The 21,986-nt window shown below is 44.3% G+C and overlaps 2 protein-coding genes across 4 annotated transcripts; both read left to right on the top strand.

The window, feature by feature from the left end:
• Positions 1 to 49: 49 nt before the first annotated feature.
• Positions 50 to 8,268, top strand: LOC311437869 (disintegrin and metalloproteinase domain-containing protein 20-like). 3 transcript variants are annotated; one of them, XM_084521671.1, is made up of 2 exons: positions 50 to 3,670; positions 3,751 to 8,268. In XM_084521671.1, the coding sequence occupies exon 2, from the start codon at positions 5,797 to 5,799 to the stop codon at positions 7,975 to 7,977; it is 2,181 nt and encodes a 726-aa protein (XP_084377797.1). In that variant the 5' UTR covers positions 50 to 3,670; positions 3,751 to 5,796; the 3' UTR covers positions 7,978 to 8,268. The 3 variants fall into 3 exon arrangements, with proteins under 3 accessions (XP_084377797.1, XP_084377798.1, XP_084377799.1); XM_084521672.1 differs by having other exon boundaries at positions 50 to 3,875; positions 5,412 to 8,268; XM_084521673.1 differs by having other exon boundaries at positions 3,652 to 3,670; positions 5,481 to 8,268.
• Positions 8,269 to 9,949: 1,681 nt separating this feature from the next.
• Positions 9,950 to 17,691, top strand: SYNJ2BP (synaptojanin 2 binding protein). The gene is made up of 4 exons (XM_084519920.1): positions 9,950 to 10,216; positions 14,393 to 14,529; positions 16,071 to 16,166; positions 17,076 to 17,691. Exons 1-4 carry the CDS (start codon positions 10,147 to 10,149, stop codon positions 17,214 to 17,216), a joined length of 444 nt encoding a protein of 147 aa, XP_084376046.1. The 5' UTR covers positions 9,950 to 10,146; the 3' UTR covers positions 17,217 to 17,691.
• Positions 17,692 to 21,986: the final 4,295 nt, after the last annotated feature.

Below are 21,986 nucleotides of genomic sequence, written 5' to 3'. Positions count from 1 at the left end.
AAGGCAAGTTCCAACTAAATGATTTAGGCTGCCTGCTATAAATTGTTGTGCCTTTAGTGTGCTTGGGATAAAGATCAGAAATTCGATAGCTGGAGACTCAAGTCTGTGTTATTAGATACCAAACTGCTCTAAGCCTCTGATACATTCTTGGGCGCTTATTTTACTTGAAGGGTTAGCTAGTGTTTTATAATAAAACCTAGACTTCTGAGGGAGACTTATGATGGTATAAAACAGGCTAAATTTTCTTGCAGTTGCAAACTCAGAGTGAGACTGTTTACATTTCTCCTTTTTACCACACTGTCACTCAAATATCAATTACATACCTCTTCATCTGTGCTTCTAGCACCTTCTTGCTGCATCTTGCCACCTTGATTAGTCATCTGCCTTTTAGACCTGAGGAGGTAGGGCCGTGGAGGAGAAGGATTGCTAACAGTAATGCACTTTGCTACTTAGGTATGCTGCTTACAGAAATCATTTTTTTGGCTTGCAGAAGAAAAAAAAAAAAAAAAGAAGCCATTGATTGCAAAGAAATGACTGTTGGTTTCTTTTTTTTCTTTTTTTTCTTTTTTTTTTTTGTCAAAATAGTGGAGCAAACCTTGTTTTATTTTCCCAAATCTGCTTTCTTGCAGTAAACAACAAAAAGGGCTGTACATAGCCTATAGAATGTACGTAGGAAGGAAGACTAAGATATGCTTAGATTGTTGCCTCAGATTTATTTTGAGGTTATGAGAGAGACTTTATTTCTGTTCAGTAACTATCAAAGAGTTCTGACTGGATAGCTATTGAACGATGGAAAGACCCGTGTAATTTTTGTCCTGTAATCCACAGCTGTAACAGGAAATACAAATAAGCTGATAGCTGTTCACTGTTGGTGCAGATATTAGAAATAGAATTGATATATCAGCATACTTAAGTGTGTATTAGGTTAAATATGTATTACATGGGTGAATTTTGAACAGCTATTTCTTGAAACATTGATGGAAGTAGATAATAAGGTAGTATGAACTATTAAATCATTATCTATAGAGAGAGAACAGTTATTCTGGAATGCTCAAAACAAGATGGAACTAATTATTTAGGCTTGAATAATTACCAGGTAGCATGAATACACTAAGAAAAGGATGTTGCTTCTTTCTTGTATTAAAGAAATTACCTGAAAGGAAGGAGCTCAAGAAGTATCAAAGCCAAAGCCTTGTCTACCCACGTGGTGGAAAGGGGACATCTCCAGAAATGAGGCACGAGTGGTGAGGAAATTCAAGAGTCCCTACTGAGTTTTTCATATCCAGGTAAAGTTCTTGGAAAGGGCTGTTAATGCAGTTGAAGTTCTACGTGGTTATTCATATCAGTAAGAACCTGTAAGCTATTTGGAAAAACCTTAAGTTAAGAAGATGACTAGATTGCACTGTAATGAAGATCTAGCTTTTTTTTTTTTTAGGAGGAAAATTAACTACTTGCACATCAAAGAAAGATTTGAAATTACCAGCAAAGGAAAGTTATCTTGCCTATTGCTAAAGGCATGCCAGAATGGTCAAAAATAGATGCTGGAACACATGGTTCGAGTAAAGAATTCTATTAGTAACTGGGTTTCCCCTGAAATAAATTATGTTGTACAGCTCAAATTCCAGAAAATGAATTCTGCCAAAGTACAGGGTTTTGAAGAAGGGCAGTAATAGGAGTAGGAGAAAAAAATCTATGAAGTCACTGGTAGGACCAAGACTTCAGTGTCTTAGGAAAGAAAAGACAAATATTGAGTCTTTATAAAATTAAATGAGTGCTGCAAAGCAAGCAGGGAAGTGGAGAGACCTTGTTCTGTCTTGCATTACAGGTATACAGGGACAAGCTAATGAAGCTGAATGTAATTACATTTGAAATGAATCATACTTCATGCTCAGAGCTTATGATTATTTAGAGATGAGGGTGAAACTTGAGGGGGCAGTCTGTCCTTATGGTTGCCTCCTGTAACAGTGTTTTTGCTTTCTGCAGATGACCAGGTATTGGCCAGTGTCAGACAGGGCATTAAAAAGGATGGACTCCTGGTCTGATCCAGTCTGTTAGTGCCAACATCTAAGCTATTGAGAGGGTAGAAAATGGCTTCCATGCATGAAAAAGAGAATTAGAATATGATAACTCTCTTTGAGGGGAATGATCTCTTCCTGAAAAGCAAATGAAAATCAAGAGCTGTAAAAAGCACAAATTGTATTATAAAGCAATGGGGAGCATTATCAATGAATGTGTGGATTTCTTAGCTGTCTTGCAGTGCTGAAGGCTTACTGTGCTTGGGAATCAGGAATTGAAATCTTTTCTGATCCTGTTATTTGCTGACAAGATATTCTCAATTTTATCAGTTAAATAAGCTTTGATATTAACTTGCTGAAGTGATGTTATATCAGTTATTACTGCTAAACTCCAAGTAATATACTGTCAAAAAGCTGTTAAACTGTTATCTAGTCAGTTATATTTCTCAGTGTGTGAGAACCTAAGTCTTTTTTTTCTCTCCGGTGTTTTTACAGTGTCTCTTGTTAGGAACCTGAGCACTGAAGTCCAAAGTCCTTCAGAGGACATTCAGTATTTGTAAAGCTTATAAGGTCAGAGGTTGGACTCGATGATCTTGAGGTCTCTTCCAACCTAGAAAATTCTGTGATTCTGTAAATGAAAGGAAATAAGGAAGCAGTTCCAAAATTTGTACTGTGTGTCACTTGCTTTTGCATAAAGGAGGTATTTGGTTGTATAATGGATCTATAATTTTTCTCTGCTTTTAGGTTTCAATCAGGTAGTTGCAGGAACTAAAAATGACCAAAAAATCTTATATGAACATTCTCCTGAGAGCCTGGAGGTACATATTAATGTCTGCATACATGTCCATATGAACAGATAGGCATACAAATGAGTATATACATATGCACACACATTTGCAAAAAACTGGCCACATTACAGGAAGAGAGGGAGTTTTGCTATCTCAGTTCATTATGTAAAACTAATGGTATCTGAAATGCGACATAAATACTGTCCTTTCTGCTCTTCACCAAGTGAAGTGTGACCAGGTGATGCACTTTGCTCATTCATTCCTCTTTGCCACCCTGCCTCCATATTTCGTATTTTGGTAACCTTTTGATAGTCAAAAAAGTTATATGTCATTTGGACAGTCTGTACATGTTGTTTGCCAAAGAAAGCTGTAGTTGGAGCAAGGTTAGAGGGATATAGGCAATGGGAAAAAGACAAAGGGGTAGATACTAGCTTTATTTTTAGATGAGGCGTTCCCTGTGAAGAAAATTAAGATATGTTATGCAAATAGGTTGTGGCTTCACTGAGCAGACAGATGGCTTCTGAACAAAAGCTGATGTGACGTATTTCTTAATTTTTTCCCCCAATATTTTTAATTGTGATAATCAGGCATTTTAGACAGTTCTTGGAGAAAGTGGTGAATTTTTGATCAAGTGTTGTTTCGGTCCTGTATTCATGCACAGAACAAACCAGTGGTCACTTGATGAGTATTCTTCTGCAGCCGAATGTGGCTCATGGATGGGTGAATGGTAGGGACAGGGTATGGTGTATTATTATTCACCCCAACAATCAGAAAGTTTTATTTCTTACCACCAGAGCATTGGATTTCAATGTGCGGTCCGCAAGACTGCTGGGTGTCTGTACCCTGTTCCTAAAGACCCAACAGCAGGTAAGTGAGAAAAGTATGAGAAAAGTAAACCTCTTGCTGAGATTGTTTCATAGTAGCTTGCACCTTCACTGAAACTTTAGGGGATTACAAGATGAAGAAAACTGCAGAATTCTAAGAAAGCCAGTTACACCTTCTCAACAAATGTTTTTGCTCTTGAAGAAGCTGTGGATTGATGCAATCTTTCTTCCATGCTCTCTACTATAAGGTCAGTCACCTTTTTTTCTTCCAACCTGTTCGTTAACATATAATGGGAATCTTTCTCTCCCTCCCATTTACTGTTCGCTTAATAAGAGTACAGAAGTGCAAGGTTCTGCTAATCTGAATGCAAACATCATTGCTTTTTATGTGCTCTTGATGCCAAAGGGCTTGCTTTAGATGCTCAACACAGTGTCAAACTGTTGACTTGTTCCTGCCCCCAAAATAACGTGCTTATGAGTTCAACGGTTGAACCCAGATACTTTCAAGTCCTAACTGTGCAGTTATGTGTATATTAAAAGAGAAAAAATGTAGTAAGAACCTTGTGGGGGTAGGATGTACATCTAGCAAGTTGGGAGACTGATTTAATAGGGGCTGTCCTATAATTAATGGTCACACAGCAGAAGTAGGAATTTAAAAATAGCACTGCACATGGATTATGTAATAGGATTTTCCGTTACAGCTACTGTGGTCTGAATTATGTTTATTTCAAGAGGCATAAAGTGACACAGTTCACAGCCCTGGAATGCAAAACCGGTGTGAAAAGTGGTGGACAATTATTTAACAGCTAACTGCACATAGAAGACTTCACAGAAAATAATTTCTTTAGTTTTAGAGGTAACTCTAATAAGAAAATTAATCTAAGATTAACTTAGGCCATGAGTTTGTTTGCTTTTAGGTAAAGTGGTAATAAACAATTTCAAACAATGTACAATTATGGTTATCTATCGCTATCAAGAAAGATTCTGATAGAAGCAGACATCCTCCTATTCATTCCTTTAATCTAGTGTTTTATTACTGGGTGTGCACTACCAATGCTGGCCACACTCGAAATGAATGCATGGAAATGTGTCCAGTGCTGAAAATAAAGTTGTAAAGAGTTCCTAAAAGATAACAGCTGTTGGTACGTTGAATCCCAGCACTACATGCCAAAAAGCATGCGTAGCTGTGCGGTGCTTAACCTGCCTTACCACAGTCCAGGTCGCTGTCTTAGGGCTGTATCTTGATGGAGCGGTTCCCTAACACTGAGATGGCAGCCAGGTGGTAGATGCACATGCAAGCAGCCTCTTCCCTGTGCTCAACAAGCACAAACATTTGAAAAGGCCATGATGTAAGAAAACCACAACTGCACTGGTGGCATTTGTAATTGAGGCACGCTGCTGTATGTACATAGCAACTGGTAGGCTTTATGGGTTTATACCTGGAGCTAGGAGTTTGCTTCTATTCTATCAACCCTAGCGGAATCAGATTCATCCTTTATTCTGTTTTTCGTGTGTGTGGGTAGGTGTGTCACTAGCTATAGTAAGACAGGCTATGAAAAGGCACCAAGTAGTGTTATGTCCTGCTATCCAGCATTTCTTCGCTTTTCCATTTCAGGCCCTAAGCTCTTTTCACACTCTGTTGAGTCAAAATTGACTGTTCCTGATCTTCACTCACAAATGATCTTTTAATAAAAAAGCGAACAAAGCCAAAGCCAACCTTTGAGCTATTTCAACAGATTTTTTCCCCTTGTGGTCTAACCAAATGATTTATTTGCTCTCTGCAGACATAAATGACTAGGAGTGTGAAACTCAGCTGGGGCTCCTCCTTATGCAGAGCTCTTATACCTGCACAGGAGAAATACCCATCCGTTTGAAAATGAGGATTATAAAAAGCTGGGAACGTGCCTGTGTTGGACTAATTCTATTTATTCCTCCACAAAAGCCTCTGTATATGCTGGCAGAGCAGCAGCTGGCTGTCTCGAGGCACACTCACAGCCCTTTGAGATGTATGCCGGGTGTTGGGGCGCCATTTCGCGACGCGGGCGGTGAAGGAGGCCACCATGCTGCCACTCTGCCTCGGTTCCTCGCAGGGGGAGGGCAGGCGCTGAGGGGCAGTTGGGGACGTGGGGGTGGCTCCATTCCAGGCTCGGGCCCCACACGAAGCCAGGCATGGGGCAGCAGCAGGCGGTGGCCATGGGGACACTGCTGCTGCTGCTGGGCCTGGTGGGGTGCCCCGCTGCCCAGGGGGGTGAGCCCGGGACGCTGCAGATCACCAGCATGTGGGTGACGGTGCCGCGGCAGTTGAGCCCCCGCACCGACACCAACCCCCTGACCGTCTCCTACTGGCTGGAGGTGGACGGGCGGCCGCGGATCCTGCGCCTACGGCCCAGGAGGGGCTTGGTCTCCCGGCCTTTCACCTTGGTCACCTATGGCGAGGATGGGGCGCGCCGGGAGGAGCACCCCTTCGTGCAGGACGACTGCTTCTACCAGGGAGAGGTGCAGGGAAGCCCCGGCTCCCTGGTGGCCCTCGGCACCTGTGGCAGGGGCCTCCGTGGGGTGCTGTGGGTGGAAGGTGGCATCTACGAGATCGAGCCCATCCCCAACGATCCGGCCTTTCGGCACTTCCTCTACCGCATGGAGGCGGCTCACAGCCCCATGGGCCCCACCTGTGGGCTGACCCCGGAGGAGCTGCAGTACCAAAAGGGTTTTTTGCCATGGCTCCAGGCCCCCTTGGTGGACGAGGAGTACGTGCTGAAGGAATGGTGGACGCACATCAGGTATGTGAAGATAGTGGTGGTCGTGGACAACGTGCGGTTTGTGAGGTCGGGCAGGAATGAATCCGAAGTCTTGAGGCAAGTCATAGAAGTCATCAATATCGGGGACTCTCTGTATGAACAGCTTTCCGTTCAACTGTTCCTTGTGGGACTGGAGATCTGGACCAAAAGTAATTTTATAAACATTACTAACTCTGTAAACAAGGCACTTGGAGACTTTAACAAATGGCGAAAATCAGACCTGTATCCACGGATGCGCCACGATACCGCTCACTTATTTGCATATCAGAGCTTTGGAAGAAGCCTGGGGTTGGCATTTCTGGGGTCCGTATGTGATAGCCAGTGGGCAGCAGCAGTTGATTCCTTCACCAACAGGAAGTTGTCCTCGTTTATTATCACGTTTGTCCATGAGCTGGGCCATAATCTTGGGATGCGCCATGACGAACCGTACTGCAAATGCAGGCGGAAGAGATGCATTATGTATGAAACCGAAGTCGACACCGATGCGTTCAGTGACTGCAGTTACAAATACTACTTTGACTTGCTTGGCAGTGGTGGTACCTGCCTGCGTCAGCCACCGGCACCTGGCACCTACTACACCTTGAAGCGTGAATACTGTGGGAATAAGATAGTAGAAAGCGGAGAGCAATGTGACTGTGGTTCACGGTCAAGCTGCAGAAAGGATCCTTGCTGTCACCCGAACTGTACATTGACTGCAGGTTCAGTTTGTGCTTCTGGAAAATGTTGCAAGGGCTGTCAGGTCAGTCCAGCAGGAACACTGTGCAGAGCAAGTACCAGCATCTGCGACCTGCCAGAGTACTGCAACGGGACTTCCCCGCGGTGCCAGCCAGACTTGTACATGCAAGATGGAACCCCTTGCAAAGATGGTTCCTATTGCTATCGAGGAAAATGTACTTCCCACGATGAACAATGCAAGCATCTCTTTGGCAAACAAGCCAGGGTTGCTCCTATAGATTGTTTCATAGTGAATACTGAAGGTGACCGTTTTGGAAATTGTGGTATTCGTGACAATATTCAGTTTATAAAATGCAGCATTGAGAATATGTTATGTGGTAGGATACAGTGTGAAAACATACACAGGTTGCCTTTCTTGCAAAACCACATAACAGTAGTCCAAACCCCTGAGGAAGGTAAAAAGTGTTGGGGCCTTGACTACCACGTAGGGATGGCTACAGCTGACCTAGGGGCTGTGGAAGATGGCACGCCATGTGGTAGTGACATGCTTTGTATCAAAAGGACATGTACCAATATGTCCGTGCTGAACTATGACTGCAACGTAACAAAGTGCCATAACAGAGGAGTGTGTAACAATCGTAAAAACTGTCACTGCAGGTATGGATGGGCTCCTCCAGATTGCGAGTGGGAAGGATTTGGAGGTAGCATTGACAGTGGACCTGCTCCACCCGAGGAGGTTTTTCAGAGAGCAAAAATAGGAGTAGCAGTATTTAGCTTTCTTTTTCTCTTTGTCCTTGGAGTTGCCCTTACCATATATTTTAAACGGGAAGTAGGGGAATGGCTTAGGAGGGAAAAAGCTTGGTGCTGTGGAAGAAGATAGTAGTTCTTCCAAAGCTGTAGCTGTGGATGCTCCTGGGAAGATCTCCAATTACCCTTGAGCAGAGCCAGCTGATAACTCATCAAGTAATTCAGCACGTTCTGAATAGTTATAATCTAATATAATTTTATTAAATACAGAGTAAATGTTATCTTTGTTTATTTTAAGTTAATAAATGCTGGCAGTAAGGTATGCTGGTTTTTTGATTTGCTCTTTGAGCTCTCAAAGTAGTTAGGCAAACAGTAGGTATAGCTTTTATGCTCCATATCAACTGTTTACAAATGTAAACTTTTTAAAACAGGTGTAAATAAATGGTTTGCTCTACTTTACTCCTTCATCTAATGCTTTCTTCAATTCAGGGAGAGGTGTTTGTGAACATCTTGCTTCTGTCAGTCAGTAATAGCCAAAGAGAAAAAACAAATGCTCTTGCAGTCTCTTCATTGAAGGTGCACCTGAGACATGCAGGCAGGCTAGAAACAGATATTCTGGTGAGATGCAGGTATATACCTGGCATAAAACCTTCACACTCTTTCCAGGGAGGAACCTTTCAGGAGGAAGGTAGACAGTAGGGAGTGGGTTCTTCATTTTGTGAGACGGTAGAGAAGCATTATCCAGATCATGCCAGTAAATGTTACACTTCTGAACCATCAGATATACATGTATGTCAAAAATACAGTGACACCAAACCTGACGTTTCATGAGAACGCATCTGTTTTTTTCTGGACGCTTCACAATACCTTGCCTGCAGGTTCTTCTGAGAAGTGCTATGTATTTTATTATTGTGAAAAAAAAAAAAAAAAAGCTGTCTGTGAGACTGCACAAGTTAACTGGATTTCTAAAATACTTGAAACTATTCTTCTAGCCCCCACAGCCAGAATTCCCACAATATTTGATAGATATTTTATCTAACTAGCTCAGGAGCTTTCTCTTGCTTTACTGTGTGATTGCTTTGTAAGCAGTTACTGAATGTCATAGCTCTACAGCATGCTATGCAGAAGCATATTTTCAGTTTTTTAACAAGATCTAAAATTTGTCAAATTTATGAAAAAGCATGGAAAAAGGATCTGAAAATACTAATCAATGATTTTATTATTGCTATTATTATGTATATTATAGCAATATCTAGATTTTTCCACCAGATCAGCATAAAGAGGAATCTGTAGTCCAGATTTATGGTGAAAATTTTGTTTTAAATGTCTGGCATTTTTAGACTAAGGACTATAGTGCACTTGTCTGCTACCAGAATGATTATATGTATTTGGAAAGCAAAACCTGTATTTTTAGCAAACGTTCTCTAAAGGCAGGATAAGTAACACAAGACTTGCAACATTTGGGAAGAAAGATTTGGTTACTCAACAGGTGCCAATGGAAAACTTTCAGACTCCCAGGTATGACACATGATTTTTGAATATGCATTTTCCTACACATTTTTTAAACAATTGTGTTTCTCATCCAAAAAGGCCTGGTTACATTATGGTTGGATGTGAAATACAAAGATGTGATTCAGAGCTCGTCGTGGCTCTTTGTCTAAAGCGAAGGGGTCCTTAAACTATTACCTATATTTGCCTGGTGACCTGAGGTAACGCATTGTTTGTCCAGCATGCTGCATCGTATCTTGGTACAACACGGATGGTTTGGGGCAGGTGAAGAAAACAGTCCCTGCATTTATGCCAAGAGGCGAGATAACTCCGCTTTGACTAACCCACAGCTTTATTCTTTCCTCTTTTATTATTTTATCTAAAATAATCTAAAAATTATTTATCTTTATTCTTTTATTATTATTATTTTAGTTGAGTTTTGTTTTCCCAGAGAACTAACAAGCATAATTCAGGTGCAAGAAGCAAGGAGGATGTGGCAAACCGAGCGGCTGGGGGTCAGCCGAAAGAAGTAACCCAAGCGCTGCGGGCTCCCTGTGCGCCACTCGGAGCCCCGCCTGCCTCTTGTAATTCCCCTTTTTGCACCCAAAACCATCAGTGGCAGAGTGCTGGGGGTGCCAGCCCGTCACCGTGACCCTGCTGCCTTCCAGCCCGGCACCGAGGGCGTGCTCGAGAGGAAAAAAAAAAAAAAAAACAACACAAACTACAACTCCCAGCGCTCCGCGGCGCGGCCCCGCGGCGGCCGAGGAAACGAAAGCGGCCGCCCCGGGAGCCGACTTCACCTTGGGGCTGCAGCATGAACGGCAGCGTGGCGGCCGGCGGCGGCCTCGCCGAGGAGGTGATCAGGCTCACCCGCAGACCCTCGGGTACGGCCGGGCCGGCGGCCGCCCCTCGCCGGGCCCCGGCTCCTCCCGGGCCGGGGTAGCCGCGCCGAGGCCTGCGGGGAGCGGGCGGGCAGGGGGAGGGCAGCGGCGAAGGGGGGGACCCGGCCCCGGGTTTCGCTCTCCTCGCCGGGAGGTGGCGAGGAAGCCCCGGGGGGCCCGCAGGGAGCAGCCCCCGAGCCCTGGAGCCGGCTCCCCGGGTGCCGTCGGGGGTGTCTGGGCGATGCTGCGGCTGCTGGCGCTGCCGTGGCGAGTGCTCTGCTGTGGGACGGGGCTGCGGCTGTGGAAGGGAGAGAGAAATCCGCCAGGCTCTGTCTGCTCTCGTAACAGGGCTCTGAGGTGCTGGCTGCTGGCAGTTTCCCTCTGGGAAATGGCAAAAAATGGGGTTTTGGGAAGCCCGGAGCTCGTGCTGCCGTCTGCTGCCTCACTGCTGTTGCTTTGGAGTGAAGCGGCAGGTGTGTGGTGCTCCGGTGTTGTCGGACACCCAAAACTGGGGGCATTGCTGGAAGTTTGAGTGCAGGTGACAGTCCCCATGCGGGCAGCTTTGTGCAGGATGCTCAGTGAGGAGTCAGAGGGGACTTCGGGTGTCAGACGGGAGCGGTGCTGGCTGAAGGGAAGGGGAGCAGGGGTGTCTGCGGGGCATTTTTTTGGCTTTGTGTTCTCCCATCACAGCAACATCCCCTCTGCTGGCAGCGACCAGGCCTTCAGACCCCAGCTGGCTGAGGTACTCCTGTAGGATTTGTGCTGTGATTACAATGGCACTGTCAGTCGCAGCAAGGTAGCAACACACACACGCAGATCTGAAGGAAATTCCTGGATCTGAAGAGCTGCAAGGTCTGGGGAAGTTTTGAAGCCAGAGTTGCGCTTTGATGTGTGAGGCCTGATCTTTAATTAAAAGAGAGGCGAATGAGACTGGCCCTCCCCTCTGCACAGCTGCTGCGCGTGGCCGCAGGCCGGCTTTGCTGCCCCGTGCCTTGCCGGGAGCTCCATGGCAGTGAGCCCCATCCCCTGGCTGTGCCCGGGGAGGCCATGCAGGTGACACAGTGGTGGCAGGTTCCCCTTGCCCTCATCCTCCTCTTCTGCCTCCATGAGTGCGTGGTTGCCCAGCCTAGGTGGTATTTTTTACATGCAGGTGGCTGGGAGAGCGTCACGGGCCTTCAGCAAGCAGAGTCTGGCCTCTTGCTTTGGGCAAGGTGCGGCACTGCATTTCTCTGCTGCTTCTCATCTCTGGGCAGTGATTTGCAGGGCCAGGCCTGGCCCCGATGCCAGGTGAGCCTGCAGACCATCGCAGGCAGGCACCTCTCTGCCTCACGGCCGCAGGAAGCCTGCACGGCCACATTGCGAGCCTCAGCTGATGAAACCGTGCTTGTCGGCAGAAATGATTGGTAAAATGAAGCCTGTTCTGGCTCCAAGCTCTTTCCGTATGTTTGGGAACACCTTGACCTGAAATCCTGAGGGGGAGGATGGGGGCGTTGAAGGGCAGAGCTGGGAGGTCTGCACCATGGCCACTGGAATTTAAAGCTGGTTCCTGAGGGCGACAACAGCCAGCCCATCTCAATGGCCGGACAGATTTCTGCTGTTAGGCTTCCAGCTACAGCAGCTGATCTGAAGGCCCTACAGCCCTTATGATCTTTAATGACTTATCACTAAATTATTACTCATTTCTGTTGAAGGAACAAACTGCTGTTCCCTGTAAATCTGAGTGCAAGCCCAACTCTAACATGAGTCGTGGCTGCACACCTTTCTAAAATAGGATGATGCCAAACGTCTCTGGCAGAAGTTTGCTGAGGAGGTGATTGTATTGAAGTAGCAGAACTGTTTGTGCAAGTCTCTTGTCTTTCTCAAAGTGCCTTCTAATTTATTAGGCCGAAATTAGGCAGAAAAATTTGGTTGTGTGAAAAACTAAATAACCTTGTAGATTCAAATTGGGGTTTGTATTATTCAGTATCTCCTCTGCTAATTCTGTAAATCCTGATTTTTTTGAATGTTATTAGGGGGACTTTTTACGTTTCAGGTGGGTAAAGGAGGCGAGGCATGGGAGGGCCAGAAGCTAGACCCAGGCATGCTTTTACAGCTCTCTCCTTGCACTCCTGTCCCCTGTGCAAGGGATTTAATGCCCTGTGCTCTCTCCTTCCCCTTCCTCTCTTTCTCCTGGTTATGCTCTGTCCCTTACTGAGGCTGCATGAGCTGGAGGGAGGAGAATAGCAGCAGAGTTGAAGGAATGATGGGGAAGATATTTTTAGCCAGACTGGAAGCTTAAGTGCTGGAAAGGAAAGACAGGGTGAAAAAGCCCAGTGGCAAGTCCTGCAGGTACTTAACTCGGTCTAGTGTGAGCTCCTGCCTCACAAAGATCTGTTCCTGCTTCACAGGGCTTCTGCTGATGATAACTTTACATTATTTTTCTAATCGTAGGTGAAAACTTGCAAAATGTATACTGGTTCATCTTATATTGTATTTATATATATGTATGTATATACACACACAAAAACTGAGAGATAGTCAATGTACTCTGAAACTTGGATTCCTTCTTTCTGGCTTTGTAATAAATATTGATTAAAACTAATTTTCTGTAGTATTGCTTCCTCTGAAGGTTTATGGCAAATCATTTTTAGGTTTGTGGATGTTGTGATTTTTTTTTTTAAATTCTTATCAAAGGTGGGTTATTGTACACAAGCGTTCCTTGGAATAGGTACGAGTCCAGCTGAAAAGTCAGCGTTTCTTCAGTCTGCTGCTCCTCCCATTTTCTTCCTCATTAGTCTGAAGCTGCCAGGAAGGGGAGGGGAGGGAAGAGAAGAGGAGAGGAGAGGAAAAAAAAGTAAATCAGGTGTGGCAAGATTGCTGTTAATATTTCTCCACTTTCCAACTGCAGATGCACACTTAAAATACCATGACTCATCTCCTATATCCTTTGGTCCCCAGTAATAATTAAAAATGCTGCTTCCCAGCAGGCACAAGGTGTTTATACTCTTTCATTTGCAGCTCTGCTTCCCAGAGTTTCTAGTCCCAATTTTGTGAGAGTGAGGGAGAGAGAGAGGAAAAATAAATCAGCCTGGCTGACAATAGGTTTTGTGTGACTGGTTTATGTCAATTTTTGTTTCCTCTCTCTATTTACTTTATTATTTATATACCTGATTTTTTTTTCTTGATTTTTCTTTCTTTTTTTGACTGCCAGCCTCTTCTCGAGGAATCTTCCCCATCCCATGTTACTGACAGAGAAGCTTAGCAGCATGTGCAGTGCACAACGTGCTCTTGTAACCTGTGGTTTTCCAGAGTTTGCATTCAGACTGTTCTTCTGAATTTTGATGGAACCACGAGTATTAATCTTTAACTGTGCTGTAATCCAGCTGCTGGTTCCAGCTGGAGGTCTGTAATCAAGGGTTACTTTAAAGAACAGTACAAAACATAACAAAAATCAGTTCTATTTAATGCATATGTATTTCTTTTTGTTTTGCATGAAATCCAGGAACTTGTCTTTATTTTCTGTGGTGTTTTGAGTTCCTGAAAGAGAACAAAGTGCATAAAATCTGAACTAGCTGTGTCCGACCTGATCTTACTTTACTCTTGGAGGCAAAGGTTGCCAGTTCCAGCTCCTCACGAGTAGGCACGGAGCCTTTGGAGTGCGAGGTGGCCCTGAGCTCCTCCTGCCTGTTTCCTCACCTCTAGACAGGGCCTAATGCTCCTTGCCTTCCCTAGCTGTGATTCTCAGCTCATGAAACTCCTGAGGCACAATTTCTTTTTTTTTTTTCTCAAAGCTAATGGTTTACCGTAGCCTCCTGTGAAATGCAGAGTGCTTTCATTTACTTTCATCCTGTGCTGAAGAGGCAAATTCCTGCCGTGGGTTGCGTTGGCATCTTAGAACTGATGGCGTGCTTCTCAGTACTTCCCAGCTCTCACCTGAAAACAGCTCCCAGAAGCTTTACGGAGTGAAGCATCTGCCCCCTCAGGCACTCGGGGTCTCTCTTCTGCTTTAAACACCAGTTTCCTGAGAAATTTTATTTTTTAGGCAGTGATGGTTAGGAAGGGTGATGCAGATTTGTGTGCTGTGAGCTTCAGCGTGGTGGAGCAAACAGAAGGGCACGGGAGGGTGCAGTCCACAGCAGCAGCAAGAATGTTTGAAGCTCTGAGCATTTTCTCATCAGCTTTCTCTTTGGCTTACCTTAGGGCTTGGCTTCAACATTGTTGGTGGGACAGATCAGCAGTACGTTTCCAATGACAGCAGCATCTATGTCAGCCGGATCAAAAAGGACGGGGCAGCTTACCTTGATGGCCGATTACAAGAAGGAGATAAAATTGTGGCGGTAAGCCCTTCCTCCTGTCACCCCGTGCGATCTTGAAGTGCTGTGTGCAGTGATGTGATGTGAGATGCAGGTTTGCCATCAGAGTGCACAGAGAATGTGATGTATGCAATTACCTGATGCTGAGCTATGGAGGAGCTCTCTTGGGAATCTGGGGAGAGCTTTGAGCACCAGGGAGATGAGTGCCTCTACTCATGGGCCCATCTCTTCTGCCTTCCCAGTTTGTTCTCAGAAGTGCTTCTTGGTGCAGCACTTGCATTCCTTCGTGACTTGCCTCCCTGAGGTTTTCGAATTCATCAGGCCTTCTCTTGCTCCCAGTGGATCATCATTTACCCACATGTAAATACAGGAATTGATCTTCCACCTCCAAGCTTCCCTTTTTTGACTGGTAGTCAGTGATTACTGATCCTTTTGCTCAGGAGGATTTTTAGGCCATAACATTTCTGGTCCATAAAACTCTTCATTGCAACTCATCAGGAATAGTACAGACTGCTTCTCCTTTTATTTAAAGTGACTGATATTCAGTCCCCCAGGTTCTTCAGACTTTTGACAGTCATACAAGACAAGATGCTTTAACAAGTGATGGGTGAAGAAGTAGTCTCTCTAGTGTGATACATGCTACTTTAATATTTTTAATTTTGTTTTATACTTGTGTATTATGTTCCACATGTAATCTTTTTAGCCTCTATAAATGAATTGAGTGCCTTATACTATCTAAAGCCCATTACTGGCTAAAATTATATTACATTCAACTGCTGAATATTATACTATCTTTTCTTGACAGTTTAATATTTACATGCATGTGTTCAGGAAGTCTGAGTGTCACGAGACAAGAGGAACTGGATGTGATCTCAGGGGATACAATTAGGGGTAATGGTGATGAAACAGTAAGAAAAATTAGGTTGAGTATCATTAGTTAGTGAATGAAATCAAGAAGGCTGTAAAATGTTGTGCCACGAGAAATTATTATGTGAAAAGAAGAAAAATTCTAGCACTTCAAAGTGGATGCAAATATGCGTGTAAGTCTTTTTTTTATTTTTAACATCAATATGCTTTTAAATTTATGTTTACAACACTCTTTCAAAGAGAAAGAAGATTTCAAAGGTACGCCAATAGGGGATACAGTGTGGGAAATATACTCATTTAACTGTAGTCATAATTTTGCCATACCTGCTCCTTTATTTTCATTAGCTGTCACAGTTACACCTTTGATTTGTTTCCAGTAAGGCATCAACATAAAAAGCTGCTGTTGACACAACTGTCTTCTTACAGTCTGTTTTTGCTCATAGGTAGTGTGTTTTTTCCCAATAACTCTGTTTTTTGATTTGAAGTTTCTCTTGTTACCTCTCAACATAAAAACTCTTCTATAATACGAATGGGTGGATATGGATGTTGCTAACTGTGGTGTCATGCTCCAAGGCAGAATTTTATTAAAGAGATTTTTATCTCCTATCCTTCCTATATTAGCCTGCATCACTGAAAATTTGCTTTTGCCCTTCAGCAACTGGTTCTCCTTTTCCTTTTTTTTTTTTTTTTTTCGCTAGATCAATGGCAGAGACTTGAAGGATTTGCGGCACATGGATGCTGTGGAACTGTTCAGAAATGCAGGCTATGATGTGTCTCTGAAAATTCAGCGCAGGGTACGTTTAACCTGTTTCATAGGGTTATTCCTGGCTCAGTTTAGACTGGTTTCCATGATTGATAGCTCTCTATTTTATGAGGCGGAAAAAATACAATGTCCAGGTGCTCAGTGTAAATTATGCATGTAAAGAATTTGAACAATGGCCTCTTCTAGTTGATGACGGCTGTGTTCATACCTTGAATTACCTGGTTATAAGAGTACCAGTGAATTGGTGAGATTGGAGGAGTCCCTGGGTCTTTGTTTGCTGGAGCGTAGTGTGTTTTCTCATGGATCTCCTCTCCCCGAGGCAGAGGTTTGTCTTCGAAGGCAAAATCTCAGGTTCTCCAGTTTTCTTTCAGATGATGAAATCTTCCTAGAGTCAAAACTAGAGTCAAAATTCATTGTTTCACGGGTCATCACTCCTGTTAGTGCTGAGATGTGTATATGGCCCAGCAAAAGGAACGTTTGCTGCTGCAGATTAAATATCTTGGCACTGTTTTGTATACAGAAAGAGAGGAATCCTTAATCCCCTGTTGTCAGTTCAACATCCCCGGCTAGCACTGAAGTTGACGAAGGAAATGCTGATCAGCCTGGAGCATGCTGGTCGAGAGAGATGGGCTGAGGCCCCTTTTCTACTCCCTTAGTAAAGGAGTAGTTAATAAAATTAATAAATTAATAAAATTCTGGACCCTTGTACAGGGCAGATGAGAAAAACAGGGAATTACTGACGTCCTTTTCTGGGAAAGACACCCGGGAAGGGTGCCTGGCAGTGACTTGGTGCCCTGTAGGGAAGCTCAGTCCACCTGAAGCTGTTCTGACCCTGTGGGTGGAGTGCTCGGGGAGCTGGGGGAACCCTTTTGCCTGGTCCAGACACACAGGTGGGGCTGCAGTGGGCTCTCTGACACAAATACTTTTTTCTTCCTTGTAGTTGCAGCCACAGAATGGCCCCGTGGGTCATCGAGGTGATGGAGACTCAGGTGGGCTTCCCCTAGCAGCTGTTCTGGTGCCAGGCCTGGCGCTCGCTGCGGCAGCGGTCTGGATCTTGCTGAGGTATCGACAGCGGATGTGAAGAGTTCACGCTTTGGATATCACTGCGTATTTTACACAGCTATGATGTAATTTAAAGATAGAGAATTAACGATCTTATCACAGACTGATGCCAAAAAGGATCATTGTCTATCATAAAGCTGCTGCTGGTGTTCTTTATATACTGATTCTGTTGCAGGGTGGCTGGAAGCAGAGACAAACAGGGAAAGGGAGATGGCTGTGTTCACTTATAGAGTGGGATGGCTGTTTGTTGTTTTTTTTAAACTAGTATGAGAAGTTTTTAGCCATCCCCCTCTTTTTTGCACCATGAACTTTGAAACACGCTCATCTATTCCATGTTTTAAGATGTGACTCTTTATAAAGAGGTTAGGGGGGTGGGTTGGGTGGTTTTAAATCACAGACTTTTACTAGAGGCTTTGCCTTGTTCCCACTGAATTTTTCTTGAAAGTAATGATCCCTACCTAAACCACGAATAAAGAGAAGCAATGAAGAGGGTATATTATTTTTCTTTGTTGATTTTTTTTTTGGTTGTACTAAATAAATGCCTTAAGAACAGTGTATAAAATCTAATCTGTGGTTTCACAGGTAAAACCATCACTGTAGCTGCTGATTTAACACTAATATGCAGTATTGGTGAGGTATCCTACCAGTTCTAGAAAGATAGAAGATAGCCCGCTGCTAGAAAAAGACTCTGATTGTCAGAATGGCTGCTCATTCTTGAGTAAGAGTTATAAGAGGATGATTTCCACGAAATGCCAGCATAGCAGAGAGAAATGGGCAGACAACTGAATCACAAGGATAAGTAATGGCAAGAGATTTGGTCACGCTGAAGCTGCAGAAGAGTCTTTAAAGTAGTAATGAAGCACTAGCCCTGCCATCCATCAAGCTGGGTGAAGTCTTCATCTTTCAGGTAAAAGGTCTCTGTTACGGGTTGTTTTTAGTGGGGGAAATACTTCAGAAAGTCTTCTGTAGCTAACTTGCTTTCTGCAGTCAGAAAACCTTACGATGATTAAAAGAGGGAAAGCGGAGAGCAGTCTGGGATTGTCCTGGCTATTGCTTGTTTGTGAAGACTGATGTGATGTTCAGGAGATAGGCTGGCAGGCACGACGGCAGGGTAGGGTTTAGAGAATGCAGGGTCTGAAGGGGCAGATCCTTATCTGGAAAGCGTGTTGCTGAATTTATGTGCAGGGCCTCATCTCCTCACTGTGATTCGAATGGCTTCAAATACCCCAGGTGACCCAAACTGTGGGGTAAGACCTGTTTCTCTCGTCTCCAACAAAGAATGTATTTTGTGTTGTTTTTGTAAAAGAAAAGCACATTGCATGGTCTGGTCTGTAAGATGCCAAAAAAAAAATCACATATGCAATATATGTATTCAAACAAAGAAAAACTGGTGTCTCGGTGCTTTACTTTTCTCTATTCCTTGTTATTTTAGCAGGACATTGTTGATGCATTTGAAGTTGTCTGCTCAGGGCTGTGTTCCTGCCATCCGCAGGAGATAGCAGTGTTACGCTGTTACACATGGTGTTCCTAAATCACGGCATTTCAGAGCATTCAGGCCACGTGAAATCTTGCTTTGGCTTATCAGCTGCTCTAGTGTAAAGAGAGGAGAAAAGAGGAGGAACTTTAGGGACAGACTTGATGTTTGCTGATCGTATTTTGGTGTTGGATGGCCTGGGCCGATGCAGTGAAGTGCCTTACTTTGGCCTGCAAACCAGCTATGTCTGATCGTGTAAGGGCGGCTGTTCAGGCAGACTTTTGCAGGTGCAGCATGAAGCAGCTCTCTTGCCTGTGGCCTGCTCTGAACCTTTGGCTGTGCTGTCCATGTAGAGCACGCACCTCTAGTCAGGTGGATGACTACAGCTCGATGCTGCTGTGTTACAGCCATCAGAGTAAAAATACAGCAAGAAAAGGTCTGTCTGGGACAAATCTTCTCTCGTTAGCCCTTGACTGAGTCTAGGTTCTCTGCAAGAGAGGTGTGCGTGGAACAGGCTAGGGAGGGTGAGGAATTACAGGAACAGGTAGTTATTTTTACTCTTTTCCCATTGAAGTAAACAGAGAAAACACAGCTTTTTTTTTTTCAGCTTCATGATTTTAATACTGTTCAGGCATGATTGCCATCTGTTTTGCAGGCAGTTTATTAAATGATTGGAGGGAGGATTATATCCAGTGCCCAGACATTTCATCTGGCTTACTGAGCAGGAAAAGGCCTTTCTGGTGCTTGCTATTCCTTTGGATTTCTTTTTCACAGTTATTTGAATAACTTTAATACCATGGCATTAACTAGGTGACTTTTCAGGAAATCAGCGTAGTTGTTCTTATGCAAAATTAAACCAACCAGGGTAACCCTCAGGAGGTTACAACCCCAAGCACTCCTGTGAGCTGTGGCTTGCATTTCTTTCTCTGAGCAGCTGGGCTGAGTCACCTAAACTTTCTCTGTTTTCCAAAGTCATCTCCTACACTCAGTTTCTGTAGCGTTGAGTTGTGTCTTTAGCCTGAACACTGTATATGAATTTTCTGTCATTATCAAAAAAGTGAATTTCAGAAAAAGGTAATGAGGACAGTGTCTACATGTAAATATTTAGAGAGAAAATTAGCTTTCGTTGCAAGGTAATTCTGTGGGTTTTGAAAAAAAAAAAGTTGAAATCTTGAAGCCAAAGATAAAAGCATCCTAACTGTATAACGTGTAAGGTTTCTTTTAAAAACTCATTTGCCATTAGTGCTTACGACAGCTGAAACTCCTAAATCCCATGTTTCCCTCTCATTTTCATCCATTTCCACAACTTATTGTGAACGTATTGACCAGCTGAGGCCTGCATTTTCATATCCACAGTTTAAAGACAAATCCATCTAACTCGACTTGCTCTATGTTCCAGGCATTTCTGTCTCAGCAGGTTTCCTGAACTGTACGTGCTAGGAACCTGTGTTTGATTTAGGTGTACCAGTCAGAAAGAGCAGCCAGACGTGATTTAAAGATAGGAAGATGCACAACTTCTGGCACTTTTTAATTAAACTAAAGGGAAGTGTGTGGGAGGGAAAGGTGCCGTAGTTGCAGTTTGCCTTTAGGTTCCAGCAACTGGTTTGTTAGGTTGGTCTGTGCTAGATTAAAGAGGCCTCTAACAAGTGATAGGTTCTCCCTGTGAGGGGATCTATGTGTTGTAATTGCCTTACCTCTCAGATATTACTTTTAAGAAGTGAAGCCAAGTGAGCTCTTTAAGAGTCTCAGTATATTTTCTCTCTTGGACTACTTGCTGAGGCTTTCTGCACCCTTTCTAGAGCAAGTAACTTAGCAGTGGAACTGTGCCCTACACACAGGCTGTGGTCTCGAGGGAACATTTACAAGGAGAAGTTCAGGAGGACCTGAACTGTACCCTTTTTCCGTGGGGTTTTCCCCAGGACTAGCTGTAGGCAGATGGATGCTGCACCCATGCTGCCTTCTCAGTGTGCTTCCCCTTAGGAGCTCTGGTCTGTCACCCTGCATGCAGCTGGGGGAGACTCCCTGCCTTTCAGAGCTTCCTCAAAGATGGACCCATGAGAGCGTGCACTGGTTTAGATGAAGAGCAGTGCTGTATGGGCTTGACACTTGGCTTTCCTCAAATTTGAGAGCTTTTGTTCCTTCTGCTGCAGTTGTAACTGATCATAGTGAACTTCACTGTAGAGAGAGCTGTGTTGATCTGCTGGCTGCTAAAACCAACTTGCCTAGGCCAACGTTCTTATTAAAGGAGACTAAATTTCCTAAGCATGCAGGATAATTATTCAAGTTGCCAGATGGTGGTTGGCAATCTTTCACCAAGCTTTTGTGCTCGAGTTTGTGTGCAAAGTAAAACCTCTGTCGATGGGTGCTGTTTCTGCTTTCTCACTCAAGGCACAGGTCTTCCAGCCACGCTTCCCTTCGGTGAAGTTCTCTTCCCTCTCATCCCTGACCACCACCTCTCAGCATCTGAACGTTTGTGCCTGTCTTGCATCTTTTGCCATGACACGAAAGCAATTGTCTTGGAAAAATTGCTGCTTTTGCTCTGTGTCAGCAAATACTGTTACTTGTTAATTCAGCGATGTCCCTTTAGGTGGGAAGAAGCTCTGTCAGATGCACTAGCATATTTTGACTTGTGCTCTCAACTAACTGTCAGACTTGCTGCTACTCGCTCCTTTTCTTTTCTCTCCCTTTTGGAAATGGCTGGTGGCACTTCGCTGTGTGACAGCCCTGGTTCTGACTGGTGTGTCAGGTGTTGGAGGACATTCCCAGGACGCCAGGCATGAGCGGGCCCTCGTCTGATGGAGCTGAGGCTGTGCAGTGAGAGCAGTGGCAGGCTCTGAGCCCTGGGCGAATGCTACAAGTTCCTGCGGAGTATCAGTGTTTTAAGCAGGGTGCTCCACTCTCTACAGCACTAATGGCTGGATTCCAGTTTTGGGAATGTCAGTGAGGACCTGTGGTGATGCCATGACAACACCATCTCTTGGAAGAGTGTCTGGGAGAGACTTTGAGCAGACTGAGGAAAGAAGGGCTGCAGAAAACCTGTGTATTCTTATTCATAGTGAGTGTGGGAGGGAAGTGTTCTCTTAAAGAAAAGGAAATGGGATTTAAAAGAAGTGACAGCTGAACCTGCTTCAGGAGGACTCCTTGGGGTGGGGGAAGTTGGGGACCAGTCAGGGCTGTTTGATTTAAACAGTGTTTTCTGGGAATGGAGAAGTGGCAGTGCAAGCTATAAGCCATGCAGCTTTTTCATCTTTGACACAGCTGCCTGCTTCGCCTACTTTAATTCTAACTAGTAACAAGCGCTTGACAAACCACTGG

This window comes from Aythya ferina, assembly GCF_964211825.1.
Source record: "Aythya ferina genome assembly, chromosome: 5".
Lineage (NCBI taxonomy): Eukaryota > Metazoa > Chordata > Aves > Anseriformes > Anatidae > Aythya > Aythya ferina.
The sequence above is the reverse complement of the archived record's forward strand: the minus strand, read 5'-3'. Positions and strand labels throughout refer to the sequence as shown.

Coding starts and splice junctions, on each gene's coding strand:
- LOC311437869 (XM_084521671.1), top strand. CDS start 5,797: ATGGGGCAGCAGCAGGCGGTGGCCATGGGGACACTGCTGCTGCTGCTG.
- SYNJ2BP (XM_084519920.1), top strand. CDS start 10,147: ATGAACGGCAGCGTGGCGGCCGGCGGCGGCCTCGCCGAGGAGGTGATC. Junction 10,217..14,392: donor GCTCACCCGCAGACCCTCGG/GTACGGCCGGGC, acceptor GGCTTACCTTAG/GGCTTGGCTTCAACATTGTT. Junction 16,167..17,075: donor CTCTGAAAATTCAGCGCAGG/GTACGTTTAACC, acceptor TCTTCCTTGTAG/TTGCAGCCACAGAATGGCCC.